The 19,720-nt window shown below is 42.1% G+C and overlaps 1 protein-coding gene and 1 long non-coding RNA gene across 2 annotated transcripts; one reads left to right on the top strand and one right to left on the bottom strand.

The window, feature by feature from the left end:
- Window positions 1-1,161: 1,161 nt before the first annotated feature.
- Window positions 1,162-6,027, top strand: LOC138950169 (uncharacterized). The gene is made up of 2 exons (XR_011450536.1): window positions 1,162-3,196; window positions 4,760-6,027. It is a non-coding gene; the product is annotated as an uncharacterized lncRNA (long non-coding RNA).
- Window positions 6,028-7,982: 1,955 nt separating this feature from the next.
- On the bottom strand, window positions 7,983-14,077 carry LOC138950168 (serine-rich adhesin for platelets-like; the record flags this gene model as incomplete). Its single annotated transcript, XM_070321910.1, is given in 2 exon segments — window positions 7,983-10,153; window positions 10,696-14,077. Coding segments are annotated over 2 exon segments (3,321 nt in total). The 3' UTR covers window positions 7,983-9,977.
- Between the last annotated feature and the right edge of the window lie 5,643 nt (window positions 14,078-19,720).

Raw genomic sequence — 19,720 nt, 5'->3', positions numbered from 1 at the left:
TCCATTCTGAGGATGATCATTACCAGTTTCAGGCAGCAGATTTTGTCACTGATTAATACCCCAAAAATTGAAACTCAACCCAAAAAAACACAAACATATTTTTATTTTTTGGCTGGGTTTTTTTTTTCCGGAAACCCCAGAACCCCCCCCCCCCCCACCCCCCCCCCCCCCTCGTCCGCCCCTGCAGTCATGATGCCACAGTCATGATGAATTTTTGGAAGTTCACCGACCCCTCCTTTTTCTATCTTTTTTGTACCAGTAACGCTTGTACTTGTAGTAAATACAAAAGCTGTACCAATGTACTTTTCATGATTGATGCAAATTGTTAAAGTACGTCCCGTTCAAATGAGCAAGGAGAATCCCAAAAAACAAATATCGGCATATTTACTAATATTTGCATAAGACCTTTTTGATGGATCTGCTTTCTTCTTTGGGTGGGATTGTCCATCGGAGAAAATAAGCCAAACCCTTTGAGTGTTTTTCTACGCGTTTGAGGAACCCCCTAACAAGCTAGGCGCTTCGCGCCGTCGACTCGGCGCTTCGCGCCTTCCCACCCATATCTTCACAATATACTTTTGCAAACTTCCCCCCATAAAATGAACTGATCCGCCCCTGTGACTGTGCCACAAACATCAGCCACTAGTGCTCTTGGTGTATTTATTTTCATTAGAAATGGTGGTGGTTGTTTTAAGATTGTGCTTTGTCATGTTTTAGTGCCGTCGCAATATAACCTTCGTGGTTGAAAACAACGTTAAACACCAAATAAAGAAAGAAATGTTTTAGTGCATTGTGTGATGGATGCGTTGTGGTGTGGTGCATTGTCGTGTCTTATCTTGTCTTGTCTTGTCTTGTCTTGTGTGATGGTGCACTTTGCTGATACATGTATATGCGGTATAGTATGTTTGGTCCTGGCTCTGAACCGTGTTGCGTTGCCTTGTGTTGTGTTAAATGGTAAAATTATGCTTGTGAAGGACACTACAAGCGGTCAAAGCAAAATCATTCTAACCATCTCACTTCTTTGCTGTATGACAAAACAATTTAAGTCTTTACATAAATTTGGTTATGACCTGGTTCAGCTGAGACCTCCGTAAGACAATCGGAAAAGATAATTTGGTCGCTTTTCTGTAGAAAGTCAAACCTACGATAATTCAAGGGAGTTAAACCTCCCTACTTCTTTTTCCGTCTTGAACGCAGCGCGAGAAGACGTGTTTTTCGCGGACGAAAATTATATCGCCTTCGTGTGATATTTTTGGTCAACATCGACTCACTTGACGGTATTGTACGGTGGTATTTATGTTAATAGCGTGTTGTCAGCCTATTATTTTAACAATAGTTTCAGGTGTATGAAAAATTTAGTTGAAAGTACACACAGCATGCTTCTCAGTCAGCGTACTTCTACTGGTACGCCACCTTCACTGAAAAACAGAATTGTCACGAATGATATTTTCTTTATGGTATGGTACGTTGCCAAGAAAGTCCCTTGCGTGTTGCAAGGTTATCAACTTCATAACTGGTGTGTGCGGAAAGTTGTTTTTCATCAGCATTATGTTAGTAATTCAACAGATCTAGATGTACGGAAACGTCATCAAAATTTTACGTCACGCGTTTGCCAGGATCTGCGGGGCAACGTACTTTTTCGAACATTACAAAAGTCGCGGGCTGGTCTTTGCTACCCGTTCGACCATCTAGAACACTGTTTTATTAGTGTATCGATGTATATCGCTGTATATATATCCTGAGCAATCCGTGATCAGAAGTATCATTGGTGGTATCGTGTGATATTATGATGGTTCTGTTTGCATTCCGATGCTAATATTTTATCATTGGAATGAATTTGAAGAATCGGGCATCATGCACAATTCACAGTCAATAGACGTGTGTGCTGCTGCTAACAAGACCCGATTCAACATTCTTAGATTGAACTGATCAAAAGATGAAAAGAAGCCAGGATTAAATGTAAATCTATCATCAGAAAGGTCCGTTACGGCATTCTTAGCCACCGCGTATGTTTTTTTTAACTTATATGTAATGATCAAAAGAGGTGAAGAAGATGGCGAAATTGTAGATATCTACATACTGCAGCGCGAGGCGATTCGTAACTCGGGGCAGATCATTAGTTACAAAGGGATAAGGTGATTAAACCTCGTTTTTCCGCAACACCGGAACTTTGCACAGTGAAGGTATTTTTAGTGAATATATTAACAGGCGGTGAGAGGTGATTTAGGGTGCAACTTAGGGCGCAATTTTGACATTTCATTTCGCGCCAGATCTAGCCCTCGATATAAAAACGTTGACAGTACGTTCTGTGACGTACACGACAGGCACTCGACGTCACAAACAGAGGTAATCAAGCAACAGAAGGAAAACCGGTTTGCGGGTAGCTTTAAAGGCCCAGTCTGCCTCAATATGTTTATTAAATGACCCAGTTCGATTAAATGGCTTTTTATTTTGCAGCCCTCGCAAAATATCCGCGATATTTGTTATTATGTTTGGAACATCGCAAGAAGCGGCTAAGCTGGTTGCCAGTTCCTGATTCCCGTGGCTGCCAGGGTGGCACTCATTATTTACCCGACAAACAAGGTTCTAATATCAACTCCAGTTGGGGGAAGGAGTTTATGCTTGTATTTAATTTGTATTATTCCATCCCGAAGGCAGGCATCCCACCGGATTTAGCAACGTTGCAGTGTCCGCCAAAGATGCCGGGAGAACAGCGGTATATGTCAGTTTAACATTCAATATTATCTTCACAGATACAAGCAGTTTGAAGTCCAAGGACACCTCGACACAGACGCACTGCAGACCATGTCCCCCCCGGTATATGTCAGTTTAATATCTCCACAGATGCAAGCAGTTTGAAGTCCAAGGACACCTCGACACAGATGCACTTCAGGCCGTGCCCTCCCCCCCCCCCCCCTTTATGAGGGGGACCCAAAAATAGATTAATCCTTTATGAGGGGGACCCAAAAATAGATTAATCTCAGCACATTTTCTTTGTGTGTGTGTGTTTGGAGAAGTCTATCTCCCAGCAACATTCACAATTTACTCGTCATTCATGTTGATGGCTCATGTCTGACCAGATATCAGTTTCAGGCCGTATCGCAAAAAGGCAACCAGTCCATTTGATGGAGTTTTCATCCAACCTACCCAGGAACAGGACAGCCAGCGTTGCAGTCCCGATACAACCATAAAAAGGGAGGTGTTTGTATTTGGTCGTTCGTCAGACATAAGACAATGTATTGTCCACAAACAAGCAATGGATGGAAAAGTATAGTTCATCTGCCCTTTAGCAACCAGACAACATAATTATGACAACAACAAATCGCAAATCAGACCAAGTATAAACATCTAAAATCAGGGTTCGTACAGGTCATGGAAAACCTGGAAAGTCATGGAATTTGATTTTTAATTTTCCAGGCCTGGAAAGTCATGGAATTTCAATTCAAGTCATGGAATTTAAAGGCATACTAACGCACTCCCGTGTTTACAAAGTGTGGTTTGCCCACAATCGATGTCAAACGCACCATGGGACCATATAATGACGATACGTCACCATGCGCGGACCATAATACATGCATTACAGCTTGTTCTAGCCTCTGAAAAAGTGAGGATGTCAACAAAGCCGCGGTGTTCTCTCCCTTGCATCAACGTTACATGTGTTGCCAAATCTATAAATAGGACGATCCAGATCAAAATGAAAATTCAAATATCTCAACATTTAAGGAGTCCTAGACCACAATATTTTGCAGGGAACTTAATTTAGTCTGTCTCCAGCTGTTGGTAAAGCAATTAGCGTGTATAGTCATCGAGTACATATGGCTTTAACAACAAACAAAAAAACAAAAAAACAAAAAAACTTTAGCACGCCAGCGGCGATTTTCGTTGCCCAGCCATTCCCCGATTTGCGTCGCCAGCACAAGGCTTGTTCGTATGACCAACTTCTCGTTCGTATTTGCATACGAGAATAACGGTATTTTTAACGGCACTTGAGCCAAAGCGAGGCTTACTTCCTTCCGGTATCTCGTCGGGTCGTCTGCGCTGCATTTGAGTCGGTTTCGTCGAAGTTTTCTGCTTTTGTTTTTGCATCGATAAAGTACTTTAGCGCTTCGATAAGCAAGATGGAGGATGATGAGTTTGAAACTTTCTTTCGAGTTGTTTCTTGACAACAAAAAGTATGCGGAATTGGAACGAATTACTGAGGAAGATCTTCGCAATGAACTGTGTATCGCGGTGAGAGAAAAAAAAAAAAAAATGACAGTTCGTCAAGTCACAGTGACGGTTACAAAACGGAATTTACGACAGTGCAGATGGATACAAACAGTGGCTGGTCCAGTTTAGTGAAATGACAGGACCAGCAAACATTACCGATAATCTGATTGCGTAGCAAATGCTTGACTTGCTTGTCGAAGAGACACTGCGTAGAAACTGACTCAAATTCAGTGCAAAGCAAGCCAGTGTTCGGAAATGGCGACCTGTGGATCTAGTCATGGAAAATGTTATTGAGGCTCATGTAAAGTCATGGAAAAGTCATGGAATTTTGTTTCTAAAAACCAGTGGGGACCCTGTAAAATGCAATTAAGAGAATGCTTGCGCCCACACACAACCAAACAAAGGTATATGGGTCCCGGTTGGGACAAATAAGACCGTTATCGATATTAACCTCATTTGTTAAAAGAACTGATTAAAACAGGCAGACACAAACCAGTATGCGGCTGCAATCTCTTGTTAGAGAGGTTTTCTAATAATCAACTCTTAGTTTCAGGTATTCTCGTTCATGGGTCAAGCTGTATGTTCTGGATAAAGACGCACCTTCACACTATCAGGAAGCACCTCTGCATCCCCCACTCGTTGTCAGTCCAGGCCTGCACAGCTGTAACGTGTTTCCACTACTATGACACAGCAAAATACACATTTTACAGACATTGTGCTACATTTTGGAGCGATTGGCAGTGCCACCTGGCTGTTCGTGATCTGGTCACAACCTCGAGAATGTGGTACATTTCAACTGTCTTGATATACTCTGTCGTGATCCCAAGAACTAATGGTCTTACTTTGACAAATTATGGAGCTGCGCGCAAGCATCATAAATGCCGTGCAAGGGGCTAATTGGTTCTGGGGGCAGAAGGGGACGTGCCCGCGCTCTGTTGGAGAAAGTGGACTTTCAGGCACAAGGTAGCGCGGATCTCGCTGAGGCAGACCTGGACATAATTCCAACGATGGGGAAGGGGTCCAACTACAATCATCTACTCTGAACGTTAAGAGCTTCTTTTACATAATAACATATGCATTGTTCCTTAACCTTTAGTAAGCTGTCGACACATTTGCAAAATTCATTGATTTTAGAATTTCGAAGCGAAATGTTCCAAAATTGTATAAACCTGACATTGTTGTTTTGAGATAAAGTAAAAGTTGTAGACAGCGTACTAGAGTTACATTAGGGCACAGGGGTGGCGGAAACTGGCTCTTACCAAACTTTCGAGAAAATATGGAATAGCCAGTTTGATGGCATAAGTAGACATGGCTAATACAAGTAACTGTGGCTTACATAAAATGTAACATAGGCTTTAGCCAAGAAATTCAATGTAGACACCTAAATACAAAGGTGTGGTTGCGCAAAGCGCACCAAATACCCAGGATTCTGGAATGCCCGAACGCCGATGTAAGCGGAGGTATGAACGGATACTGGGTCCCCTAGTTGTTGACCTTTTCTCCATCTACGAATGGTAACTAGGATCAGATCGCATGCTGGCATACGACTAGAATCTGAAAGGGTACATTTCCTTCAGCGGCCGTATGCACGCGGGGCCCGCTGCCAAAGAGCCGGAAGTCCTCGTGAAAAAGAGGGTGCGTAGGGGGTAAAAGAATCAAACAGTTCGTAGAATACGAAACTACCTCCGGTCCTATTACGGATTAGGCTTCTTCAGCTTAGGGGGGATAGGGATTTTAAAAGCCATGCCTACTGCCGCCTTTGTGCCCTTATTTTGCCAATCTTGCTTTATAGCTACTGGATTAAAATCCCGTCGAAGCTGTCATCACTCTTAAGTCAATTTCATTGGGTTGTTGCTGCATGCATGGAGTGGATGCAAGAACATCTGTCTGTCTGAAGCTGAAGTCTGGTCATAAAACAATTTAAGTCTTTACATAAATTTGGTTATGACCTGGTTCAGCTGAGACCTCCGTAAGACAATCGGAAAAGATAATTTGGTCGCTTTTCTGTAGAAAGTGAAACCTACGATAATTCAAGGGAGTTAAACCTCCCTACTTCCTTTTCCGTCTTGAACGCAGCGCGAGAAGACGTGTTTTTCGCGGACGAAAATTATCCCACCCACCTCACCGCGAGAGTGACGGCTTATCCTGCTCCTAGCAGATGCACTGATGACAACTTCCTGGGATGAATTAGCTTGAATATGTATGCAAGGGGGTAGTTACGTTGACCAGGTTACTAGTTATCTACTATGTAGGTGTCGAAGGGGTGTATGTGAATGCAGGCTGGGTTGCCTCGGTCAGAATATGGGTTATCGCGTATTAGGGCCAGAATATGGGTTATCTCCTATTCATGTGCCAAGAGGATGTGGGGGGGGGGGGGATTATGTTGGCCCGAATACGGGTTATCGCCTATTCAGGTGCCTGGGGGGGAGGGGGGGGGGGGAGATTATGTTGGTCCGAAGACGGGTTATCTCCTATCCAGGTGCCTGGGGGATGTGGGGGGGGGGGGGGATTAGGTTGGCCCGAATAAGGGTTATCTCCTATTCAGGTGCCTTTGGGGTGGGGGGGGGGGGGGATTATGTTGGCCCGAATACTGGTTATCTCCTATTCAGGTGCCTGGTGGATGTAAGCGTGGGGGTGGGGGGGGGGTGTTGGACAGAATATGGGTCATCTTCTATTCTGTGTGCTTAGTATCAGTTAGATTTAACCAGGAACAGCAGTTACAAATGTTGTTCTTCTATTTGCTTTATGTTGACAAAGGGTAATCCGCTTTCAGGTCTTCAAGGTTTGGGTTATCTCCAACCAGTTATACATGTTTTCTTTTAGTGTGTACATTTACTTGTCTGGTACTTTGGCGCAGTAGGCAGCGCTTTTTAATTGCACTGTCACAAGCTATTATAAACTCTGCATAAGTAGACATGGCTAATACAAGTAACTGTGGCTTACATAAAATGTAACATAGGCTTTAGCCAAGAAATTCAATGTAGACACCTAAATACAAAGGTGTGGTTGCGCAAAGCGCACCAAATACCCAGGATTCTGGAATGCCCGAACGCCGATGTAAGCGGAGGTATGAACGGATACTGGGTCCCCTAGTTGTTGACCTTTTCTCCATCTACGAATGGTAACTAGGATCAGATCGCATGCTGGCATACGACTAGAATCTGAAAGGGTACATTTCCTTCAGCGGCCGTATGCACGCGGGGCCCGCTGCCAAAGAGCCGGAAGTCCTCGTGAAAAAGAGGGTGCGTAGGGGGTAAAAGAATCAAACAGTTCGTAGAATACGAAACTACCTCCGGTCCTATTACGGATTAGGCTTCTTCAGCTTAGGGGGGATAGGGATTTTAAAAGCCATGCCTACTGCCGCCTTTGTGCCCTTATTTTGCCAATCTTGCTTTATAGCTACTGGATTAAAATCCCGTCGAAGCTGTCATCACTCTTAAGTCAATTTCATTGGGTTGTTGCTGCATGCATGGAGTGGATGCAAGAACATCTGTCTGTCTGAAGCTGAAGTCTGGTCATAACAAGCCCACTAGCCATCTTTTATTTTAATACTACCATTATATTGTGAATATTTCTGTGGCTGGTGGAACGTAGTAAAATCTTTTTACCAGAACCGAATGTCCGGATTCCTGTGTTTAGCTTAAACTTTTGTATGTGGAGTTTGAACACTCACACACATATATGCACGCTTAATCATACACAGTGGCACGCTCAGACTTGCGGAAACAAAACACAACAACACGCATTCAGACAATTGACTCAACAGAAAAACAAAATAACAATTCAAATAAGCTGCTATTGTGAAGTAAAATTGTGCAAATTACATCATGAAACACTCTTGTCTTTCTGAGGAAATCCGTCTGGCACAGTACATACACATTTACTAATTCCACGCGAATTGACTTCTTTTATCACAGTTCTCGCGTCTATCGGAGTCACAAAGCAAATCCTCGAAGTTGGATAGTCCCTACGAAGCACAAATTCACTTTGATGAAAATTCACACAGGGCTTCATGTCTTCTCTTGGTGCCGAAGGTTCTCAAACTAAATATAATTTTTTTAAAGCTTCCATTCACCACCAACCTCTCTTTCTCTGCCTCCACTATCTTCACAAAGACAGATAATTGACAACTTCACTTCTTACTAAAGGGTGACAGTCTCCATGACCACCACACAGCACTGGTACCAGTCTCCCAAAACAATACCCAAGCCTACCTGTTGAAGCTAGGGAGTGTGCATAGGCCATTCCTCGGGACCCTTCTATCACCCAAATATAGAACCAATGCAAGGATGCACATCGTACCCTTGCATGGCACCCAAAACTTGTAGTCAAAAGGTTGTGTGTATTACATGTTTAAAGCATACAAATAAACAGCATTCAATGATAATAACAAACACATGTTATGGCATGGCATATGTACAAGAAAATCCAATCAAGAATACCTTGATGCAAACTTGGAAGTTTGTCTTAGAAGATACAAAGACTTATCCAGTACAGCAAATTCGAGACACGGATTGCTACAAGTTTTGGCTTGTTCAATTAACAACTGTGTAAGTAAACTACCAAACAAATTTATCTGGTCTTCTTATCTTGATTTTGTCCTTATTTGGGGGTAGTGCCTGGGTATAATGCTGATACAGTGAAATGATTATTTATCTTTTGCATGGTCCAGTTCAATTTCAAATTACTGAATTCTCCCGAAAACAAATAGATGGTGTCATGCACTTAAATTATGGAACTATTCTGACAAAACAAGGACAGGAACTTTTTGATGAAGATTCAGGGGGGAGGGGGGTCTGAAGAATGAAATATTCAATGAGACGATGTAACAAATAGGCTTGAACGTTTACCTGTATAAAAATGTGAAAGCAACAAAACCTACCAGACAAATAGAACCCCGGTCTAAAACCAATACATGCATTTGAGTCACAGGCAACGAAGAGAAGTAACTCATTCACATTGGGAAGTAACCGCCATATCATGCAGACGATTTTGGAAAATTAAACCTGAAACAATTTACTTACCAGTCGTACAAACTCAAAAATAAACAGTTAGGGGAGCCGTAGCACCAACAATATTCGAACTACAAAACCAATTTCCATTTTAAAACATCAACAAAATGTGTTCTTCCATCTTTAAAACAACAATGTTGCCACTTAGTCTACTAGAATTTAAAAACGACATCGCAGTTAAGACCACACTGGAAAAGTACATCATCACATCATAACAAGGGGTCCTGATTTGGCCTAAATGGTCCGCTGGACCCAAAAAGCAACAGTTAACTAACTAACATCATAACAAGGCTAAAACTGGAACGAAAAGGGAGTTAAGGAGAGTCCCAATATAACAGAAGCCATCGAACGAAACAAAACACTGAAATTAAATATGCACTTAGATTGCAAGCTGTATTGAAAATCAGTATATAGTTTCAATCATTTTCAAAAGCAAAAGAGAAAGTACAAGAAATGTTGTCACACTTGTCACACTTGTCACACTTGTTGCAGTAATCATAAGAGAGCCTGGTAGAGACAATAGCGTCTTTAAAACTTAAACAGAGCTATTACAAAATGTTGACCCTTCAAATCTACTTTGAAGGCATTGTTCACCTTATTTTACCACAATTCAGGAGGCCTGAATGCAAATGAATCACAAAACCACTGAACAAAAGGAAACCAACTTTCCAAAATAACAACAAAACTATTAAAATTGCAGTAAAATGCTACTATTGAGCGAAACATCGTCACCAAGTAGACAGAGATTGACGCAGCACGCTACTTCTCGTGTTTTCTGAAGTTCTCCTGCGTCTGGCGGACCATGTCCTCCCCCATGATGGCCACGAGATAGGCGCAGTCAGGGCTGTGTCGCACGTGCTCGTCCCAGATGTTGTCCTGTGATGCTGGATTCAGCTCAAGGCCGCAGTAGAAACAGCGAACGTGACGTTCTCCCCCTGAAAAGACAGTTAAAATATAGAAAATTCTATAACGATAAGGGTTTGATGGTCTAGGCTGAGATTTTCAACCAAGGATTGGTATCATTTGCAGCAGTTATGAACATTAAGAACAGGTGGCCTACTATAACATTCTTATTGACTGGGCCAGCTGATCCTGATTTTCTTGGAATACTACTGATACAATCTCTGAATGTAATTGCATCAGAAATCAGTAACGGCTACTTTTTTCAACGAACAGAGTAAGAACGCTGTTCCTGATTTCAGGTGTTATTTCAGGCAGAGTTGACTACCTTCAGTTTTGTATTGCTTGTGAAAAAATTAAAGCAGATTATAATACGTACACTTGTTTACCTGTAACTATTTTCTGAATGCCATGCAACAATTGCTGACACAGTGCAATGGTTATTTACCCATTTTTCAGAGTGCATTAAAAAAAACTGATCTGTTGGAATTATTGGATGTTCACTAGTTGGGTGCTTGCAATTTTGTTTGGTTGCTTTTGTATTGTTTGTTTCATCTAACGTCTCTGCTCTTCTAACCATCATGAAAGAAACCCGACAGAGCCATGTTGGCTGGGTCGATGCCGCTGTTGTAAGACCAGTCATCATCGTAGGTGGCTCTGCGGCTTCTCAGCTGTGCGTACTCGCGGTTGGCGGCGCGACTCAGGTCAATTCGAGCCGTCGTCGTTGCCCAAGGGGGGAGGGCACCTGCTGCGTGGACTACGATTGGTGGAAGACGCTGTATGGGGGCGGAGCTTGAGTCTGTTAAAGACCAGCATGACTGGTGAGCGTTTGGCAAGGCTGCTTGTGCTTGGGTTCTTGGAGACTCATGACGTTGCACGAAAGGAGCCAAGCCAGTGTCTTCTGAGCAGCCACCGGTACAATTATTACGGAGTGTTGCTGTTTGTGTGTGGGTTCTTTCTGGAACATGTGACCCCGAAACTTGACACATTTCGACCACGGTTGTCTGCGCAGGCGCTCTCTCCTCGTCGTTTGAGAACGCAAAAGAACCAGAAACATGCCCTGTTTGTGGTAGAGCTGACTGCATGTGAATTCCTGCTGACTCGTGCGAGGATCCTGACAGTGCAGTTGCTTGGGCTATGGATGCCCGCAAGGGTGTCCTTCCTGGAACATGTGACAAAATTTGTGCTGGACAGTTTGGTCTTTGATGAGGATGTGATTCAGTTGTTTGCGTAGGATTGTTTTCCTCGTGTGTGGCTGTTGACTCTTGCCATTGCACATGATGGAGTACAGATGTTTGCATGGGAGTTCCTTCCGAACAATGAATTGAACCAGTATGCTGAGGTCTTGCTGTGTATCCTGTTGCCCCTTGTCGTTCTCTTATTACGACCCATTGCTCTTCCATTACAAAAGGACCTGTTTCATCCTCAGGATGAGCCAGGATTGGCCCTGAACGAGGGTCAGAGGTTAATGAAAGGGTGGAAGTTTCTCCATCTTGAGGCATTTTTTTCCTTTGGCTCGCAAAGTCTTGTATGAATTTTGGCATGTCGGTGTGAATTGGAGAGACGATGGGAATATACTCGTGGTAGCTTTGATGCTGTTCTTGCGAGTCAAAGGAAGAGACAGTCACTGGTGTAGAGAAGTGGAATACCGTATGCACAGTCTCATCATCTTCACTGCTTGTGCAAACAGACATAATAAGCGAAGGATTTTCTACCATTAGTACCGATATCAGCATTATGTTTTCGTTTTGTGACAGTCCTGTTGTTTCTTCAGAATAATCTAACATCTCCGGATCATGTTCCCGAGTAGTGCTTTGCACAGATGCAGGAAGTACATGATGTCTTCCACGACTGGACAAATCTTGGAGAGTATCAGAGGACCTGCTTGAAGTCGAATCTTTGACATCAGGTGGTTTGCTGTTCCCTGTTGAAGTCGATGAGACAGCACTGTCGTCACGGTTAGAACATGAAGAACATCCACTGTACATCCCTTCGTAAGGGTCAGAAGAATCTGAGGAATCTGAGCTTTCTGTTCCGGATGACGCACGTTCCCATGTCAAGGCAGCAAGTACTTTGAGCTGGGGAAAGTTTTCGTGCGTCTTCGGTTCAGCTTTGGTTTGCTCTTGGTGCGATACTTGTCCACCACTCGCTTCCGCTGGCTTTGCGCCCTCTTCCTTGTCAAAGTCAAGTTGCTTCCCAGGGAGCGACTCTGACTGGGGCTTAGATTGTACCGGGGGCTGCAACTGTGTGTGACTAGAATGACCACCGTCCGATGCGTCATCTGTCTTTGAGCTCAACGTTTGTTCAATTTTCTTTGAACTTTCTGTAGATCGGTGAGTGTCTTTCAACGTTGTTCCGTTTCCACTACCATCAGCAGTAGGCTTTGGTTTTGTCACCTTTCTGGAACCTACATCTTTCTGCTCGCTTTGATACCGAGAGTCAATTTTGCCACTAGCCGTATCATAAGGAGCTTTTTCTGGGAGCTTGTACTTGCTCTCACTTTCAAGAAAGACGTTAACGAGGACAGTTGTAATGTCATGAACCTTTCTGACAGTGTCAGTTTGTTTGTGTGCTTGCTTTTTGTCGTCCTGGTAGTGTATCAGATAGTCGTAGAAGGTGTTGCATCCACTTTTTGGCGTTTTAGTGGACTGTGAAAAACGCTGCAGCTTGAGTGTCTGTGCTTTATCCTTTGGTTTATTATTTAACCCCGTGATGGAATGACACTGTATTCTTGCTACAATCCTGGCCAGAAGTTGTTCAACAAGCAGAATGTCCGAATTGTAATCCGGCTGCAAACTCTGCTGAAAATGTGTACTTTGCGTGAGTTGGAATAAAACCTGAAACAACTCCTCGCCAAGCACTTTCCTTGCCCATTCAAGCAAATCAGTGCTCATTGTATCCAAGATGCCTGACTCTTTCATTTGCGAAAAACAAATGTATTTGAAATGTTTGTCACCATGGCTGGGAATGCTCGAGCTTGTTCTCGATTGTTGCAAAGTGTCTTGTTGTCCAACTTTGTCAAAGAGGTATACATTACCTTGGTCTTTTCGCTGAAGGTGGTAGTTCCTTAGCAATTTCATGAGCGGCTGAACAAGCTCAGTATGACAGACAGCAGATAGTTGTTGCAAAATGGCTTGTTGTCCAAATTTCTCAAAGAGAGATAAATCACCACTGTCTATTTTTCCAGGATGTTTGTTTCCCAGCAGTTTCAGAAGCGACTGAACAAGTTCAGTATCACCAAAAGCTAATAGTTCTTGCAAAATACCTTGTGCTCCGCTTTTGTCAACGAGGGGAAAATCGCCTTGGTCTATTCGTTGATGATGTTTGTGATGAAGCTCAATACAACCGAAACCTCGGAGCATAGCAGAAAATGAGTCCCCATGCTGCACAATTGGGTTGACGATCTCTTGAGGTTTTGAGGTCTTGTTGTAGAATGTGTCTTCTTCATCAAGATCCTTTGCGCTTGCTTTTGACTTCTGTTTGAGAAAATAGTGTGATCCCCCCGGTACTTTTCTTGTAGCCGTCGACAGTTTCGTTGACAAGTACTGATCATACCCAATGTCCCCACAATGAGTGAGAAAAGCATTGCCATGGCAACCATCTCTCGTGATATTTGGCTCGATGTTTCCTGCAAAAGCTTCCGTTTGTGCATCGTCTATGTCACTGTTCTTCATATCTTGGTCATGGAGAAAAGTATGAATTTTTGATTCGCTGTTATTCATTTTTGTTGTTCAGCAGCCGTGACCATGTTTCCCCAATAACGTGAGTCTTATTAAAGGAATGACAAAGGAAGTTGCTTGTGTTACTCCTGATCTACCAAGAGTGTCATGCCAGCCAATACAGAAGTTTGTAACCATGTTATCACTCGAAGCGGAGGTCCACCTGAAGGTCACGCGTTGAAACGTTTAGAGCCGTTGAGATGTTCATCTTCTTATTCTCACTGTCTCCATCGTCTCCAACTGCACAGAGAAAAATATATAGTTAAAGGATTTGAATGTAGCCGGAAATTACTAAAGGGATCGGATACCCCCACACCGAAGAAATAACAATAGAAAGAAATTACACATCAGGTCAAACTGGTCTTCAGATTGCCTGTCTTTAAACACCTCAACTATATATGCTCAGAAATCCGATTAGCTAACAAAAAAAGCATTAACCATGTTTTCTGCATGACTTTCGCGAGCAGACTTTGATATATGGTCTGCTAATTCCATGTTTGCTTTCCTGCACATCGAATACCACCATTCGACTGATCCATACTACTAGGCAACAGTCCGCAAAATGCACACTGTTTGCAAACTACGGCGCAGTCTAAATATTTATTGTGCAAAAAATACTGTCAAGTAAAGCAGGATTTTAAGGACAAGGAAGCATTTCAACAGCTGTCGTTCTTGTCTGCGAAGAGATCACATTACAAACTCTCACACCGAAACACACACACACACACACACACACACACACACACACACACACACACACACACACACACACACACACACACACATACACACACACACATTAATACACACACACACACACACAACAACAACAACACTAACAAACACACACACACACACTAAAAAAAACACACACAATAACACCAACAAACACACACACACACACACACAGACACACACACACACACACACACACACACACACACACACTAAAACACACACACACTCACTTACACACATACATACACACACACACACTCAAAGAGTCAGTTGCGGACGTCCTAAGTGGCTGTGTATTTGCGAACACTTCAAGGCTTTGCCAGTCACACATTGTATCACTGCTAAAACTGTAACAGAAATCAGGGAAGCCATTCGTGGGAACTGAATACAAACTGTTGAGACAACGAGCAAAACATATGCTTACTGCAATTTCTATCATAACAAAGAAGCTCAGTGAAATAAGCGCCCACGTAAAAAATTATTATTATATAAGAAAAGAAATGGTGAAACTCCATGATTGTAATGTCAAAGAGCGAGAGAGAGAGAGAGAGAGAGAGAGAGAGAGAGAGAGAGAGAGAGAGAGAGAGAGAGAGAGAGAGAGCAGTTGTTCTCTGTTCAATGTGAAGTTATGCATAAAGTCAGTGATGATATACATTGAAAACCAAACACATATCTGATTGGTTATGCATTCAAATCAGCGAGGAGACGTATTCAAAGTTGAACGAATGTGTCATGTTTTCGTCATCAAAGCTAGTGTGTATAATCCGAAAAATGCGTTTCGCATAAGCTTAAAGCCAATAAACATATTTCGAGCACAAAGCCACTGCTTTTATCAGGTGCCTGCGCCGGGTAGTTCAGAGTACAGACATTAATTCAACTGACAACATTTTCCTGGTAATATAATTTCCTGTTCTAATTGCACAAGGAAAGCCTCTTAAATGATATCATTGTGTGTGAAAACAATACTTTAATGCTGAATTAATGTCAACCTTTACAATAAACGGGCGAGGATGGTGGTACAGGAAAGGGGGTAAGGATGGGGATGCAAAGAGGGTAGCAAACATTTGTATAGGGTTATTTTCTTCAAGGTATTCTATATCTTTTCATGTTGCCATGCTTCATGAAGATTATTATACGAATCTAACATGCAATTTATTTTTCTTCTTCATGTTAACGATTTTAAAAACCCTATTCAACCTGACCTGAGGATGATAGTCCCACTTCATACCATCTTTTTGGTGGATACGACTCACTATTCAACTCTGACACCTTGGTTTTATTGCGCAATAGTAAACAAAGCTGATGGTTTTTTTTTCTAATTATAGGTCCGTTTTAATGGCTCTTTCTTTAGCGTTCAATTCCAGACATCCCCATCTTTTGTTAAAAACGTGTTTGTTCATGAGAACAAAAGCCATCAGCGTTTTACTGTGGTGAATGTTATTCCCAAATGATTGCATGCCAGTATTAAGAAAAAGATCTCAAATGTTATAGGTGTATCTAATTTTTGCACCCTTTATTCTAGTCTATTATTTTTTTAAACACGTTACATTTAATTGCATAATCCCATGCTATTGCTAATCAAATACGTACAGAATATGACCTTGGATACGAGCTTGTATGAGCTTGTTGACAGAATTGTCTGTCGCACAATTATTCTGCATTGTCAAGAAACAACTTCCTGGTGCTGAACTTGTTTGGAAAAGTGAAACTGAATGATCAGTCGCGTTACACTTTAAGTACATTGAGTTTTCCTTTTTTGCGCATTTATCTTCCCGTTGTATTGATATACATTTAAGAGTTAGTTTCCTGTCATATGCTTGATGATGTTTTTTGGTAACTAAATTTTACAAAAACAAAAGAAATGTGTGCCTAGGATGGTCGTCAGCACAGTCCTCTTCCTGTGACAGAAGTTAATTAGGTTCGAAATAGACCATACATCACAAATTTATTTACATTGAAAAAGTTGATTACAAAAGAAATGTCATAATATTGGTTCAAATAGTAGTCATAATCATAAGGTACTTTGAGCGTCACTAGTTTCCGAACGGGTAAGCAATAATGTGAAAAAGTGAGAGAAAGAGAGAGACTCACACACACATTTTCCCGTGTAAAGGCACAGTTTGGATCACCGTCTTATATCTTGCCAGGCTTATGAATGGGATAAGACCATCCTTACTTGGTCACATACCAAACCTTAACAGCCTAGTTGCTCTTTGTACAGGGGACCCCCAACATACAAATGCCACCCACTAAAACGCTAATAACTCTTACATTTGTTTATCAACAGTGTTCATATTTGACGTACATTGGATGGAGATAAGGGATTTGTTTGTTTGTTTGTTTGTTTGTTTGTTTGCTTAACGCCCAGCCGACCACGAAGGGCCATATCAGGGCGGTGCTGCTTTGACATATATAACGTGCGCCACACACAAGACAGAAGTCGCAGCACAGGCTTCATGTCTCACCCAGTCACATTATTCTGACACCGGACCAACCAGTCCTAGCACTAACCCCATAATGCCAGACGCCAGGTGGAGCAGCAACCAGATTGCCAATTTTAAAGTCTTAGGTATGACCCGGCCGGGGTTCGAACCCATGCACGACCTCCCGATCACGGGGCGGACGCCTTACCACTAGGCCAACCGTGCCGGTGGGATATGGGATGCAAATGTCACAATGTTTCAAGTATGTAGGTCAAGTGGTTTGATTTGTATGCTTTATAAAGATTATTTTTTCTTTGACTGGAATTGACTTAAACGTACGAGGTTCCTGAGTGGTAGCCACACTAACACGAATTTAGCTCTCCAAATTTTGATTTGTAGGTTTTTCTGAATGGCCTTTTCTGAAAAACCATCCTGAGACAATAGATGAGTTGAAACTGCAAGTGCACAGAGTCTGGAATTTTTTAACTCGGATGAGTGTGGCCTCTACTCATTGTCAAATCCTACTTTTGAGACGTTCTCCAAATTTGAAAACTATTTTTTACAAATCGTAAAAATCAAACCAGTGCAAATCAAATCACTGTTTAAAACAGTGTTATTTCTCGGTTCTTGAGGTTGGTTCGTTTTAACATATTTTGTGCCAGGATTTTCATGACGTTTTGAACATGACGTGATAATGCTTCAAGAAGCGTCAACCAATTTTGTCATGAGCCTTCCTATAATGACAAAAATCCCGTTTTGTATACACAATCGTACAAACTGTCAGCTTCCTTCTTTGAATGTCGAACAATTATTTTGTTCCGAAATGATGTGTTGTTGCGTGCTGGGTCATTTTCAGATTACTGTCCCAGAGGGGGGTGACCTACTTCATGAAAGGTTTACAACCATCATTTTCCATCAAATCAACTACATGCTGTATCTGTACTGTGTTGTGTCTCAAGGAATACATTTATATGTTTTCAAACCAAATTTGACTACTTTTTCATTGGAAATTTGTTTGACATTTTAGTTTGCTGAAAATGGGCTGATTGGAAGCCGCCATTTTGTGACATTCCTCTCTTGACGAAAAACAGACGTTTATCTCCAGTAAACTAAGAGTGAAGAGTGCAAACAAAGTGTACAGGTGCAAAGAGATTATGTGCATGTTTATGACCACAATATCTGTTTTAGAAAAACGATCGTTGTTTACGCAGTAATTTGACCGGGCCCAAAATGCTGTTCGGTCGAGGCATCGTGTCACGAATTATCCGGCACAGATAACCACTCATGGGCACACAATAACAATGTGTTGGATCTACCTTGCAGGGACACTTTATTTGTACACATTACTGCTACACAAACACAGCTTTTGTTACTAAATATATAGTTTTGTTTGCCGGTAATTGCAACATGAATCTCAGAGGAGGTCTTGGTGTCACACATTTTGGCCTCGACCGAACAAGACGTTTTTGCATTTAATTAAATAATGAACACTATATTTTTTTAAACCTACTTGAACACAATTTCATCCTGTCATGAACCTGGCACCAGAAATGCTCACAACAGTAGAAATGGTTGGTTATTGAGCGCGAGACTTGCAGTTTAACTTCCGTGTCTGTCAAATTGTCAATACCTCGACCGAACATGGTTTTGGACGGTTACGTACTTTGCCGCTCCATATAAGGGAAACCAACAAGTTTCTTTGAGTTTTGTGTCCACTTATAGTTTATCACACCCTATTATATTGCACATGAAGTTTTCAACGATTTTGCTTTGAACTTCATTTATCAATGACTATGTGAGAATGTCACGCTTTTGGACCATGACTCTGAGAATGACCCTGCTATAAACTGTTGCAGTGAAAGATAAAACCCGTATACATTAGACGTGCAGTTTGAGAAAGGCCCAAATAACCAGACAGAGGAAATACCAGTCTCTAACGCATAGTCAATGCACCCTACCTTTCATGGACCTGGTTTTGGTTTCAAAACGAATTCCGGGAAAAGGCAAAATAGCGACACGTTAGAAGAGTCCTAGCCCAATATTGATCACTACTACTGCGGTGCAGACAGAATACAGCGGCTTGTAAGGTTTTACTTCAACGACAGTAAGAAGAATGCTGTTCTGATCTTTTGCTTCAGCATCACATTGCATACAATATCATATTGCCCATTGTTGTTTTTGTTTCGTATTCATGCTTGAGTTTCCTTTTATTTACCTGCTTAAACATCTGCGGTCTTTCGTTTGTTACTAAGTACACACACACATACGCACGCTAGCACATACACACGCACACAGGCACGCACACACACACTCACTTGGACACACACACACACTTGGACACACACAAACACACACACACACACACACACACACACACACACACACACACACACAGACCATGATATAACTTGACTTACCGCAAGTGAAAATCTCAACTGTCATAACAGAACTGGAAATGACTTACCTCCAAACAGCAATTCGTCTGGGTCACATATCTCAGCGATTCAAAATCTGATCACACCACTGCCGTTACTTCATGTAGGCCATGTGACAGTAGGCCTACGAGTATGAATATCAACCGCTTTTAAACATACAGGGCATGTTGTTGACACTAGAAAGGCTCGAGACATAATCCCTATCATTATCTAAATGCAATGTATGTAGGCAGAAGTCATTCAGTCTTACAAAGACTAGATGGAATATAAACGGTTAATGGCGAATG

The sequence above is a fragment of the Littorina saxatilis genome, linkage group LG16 (assembly GCF_037325665.1).
Source record: "Littorina saxatilis isolate snail1 linkage group LG16, US_GU_Lsax_2.0, whole genome shotgun sequence".
Lineage (NCBI taxonomy): Eukaryota > Metazoa > Mollusca > Gastropoda > Littorinimorpha > Littorinidae > Littorina > Littorina saxatilis.
This window is presented reverse-complemented; position numbering and strand designations above follow the sequence as displayed.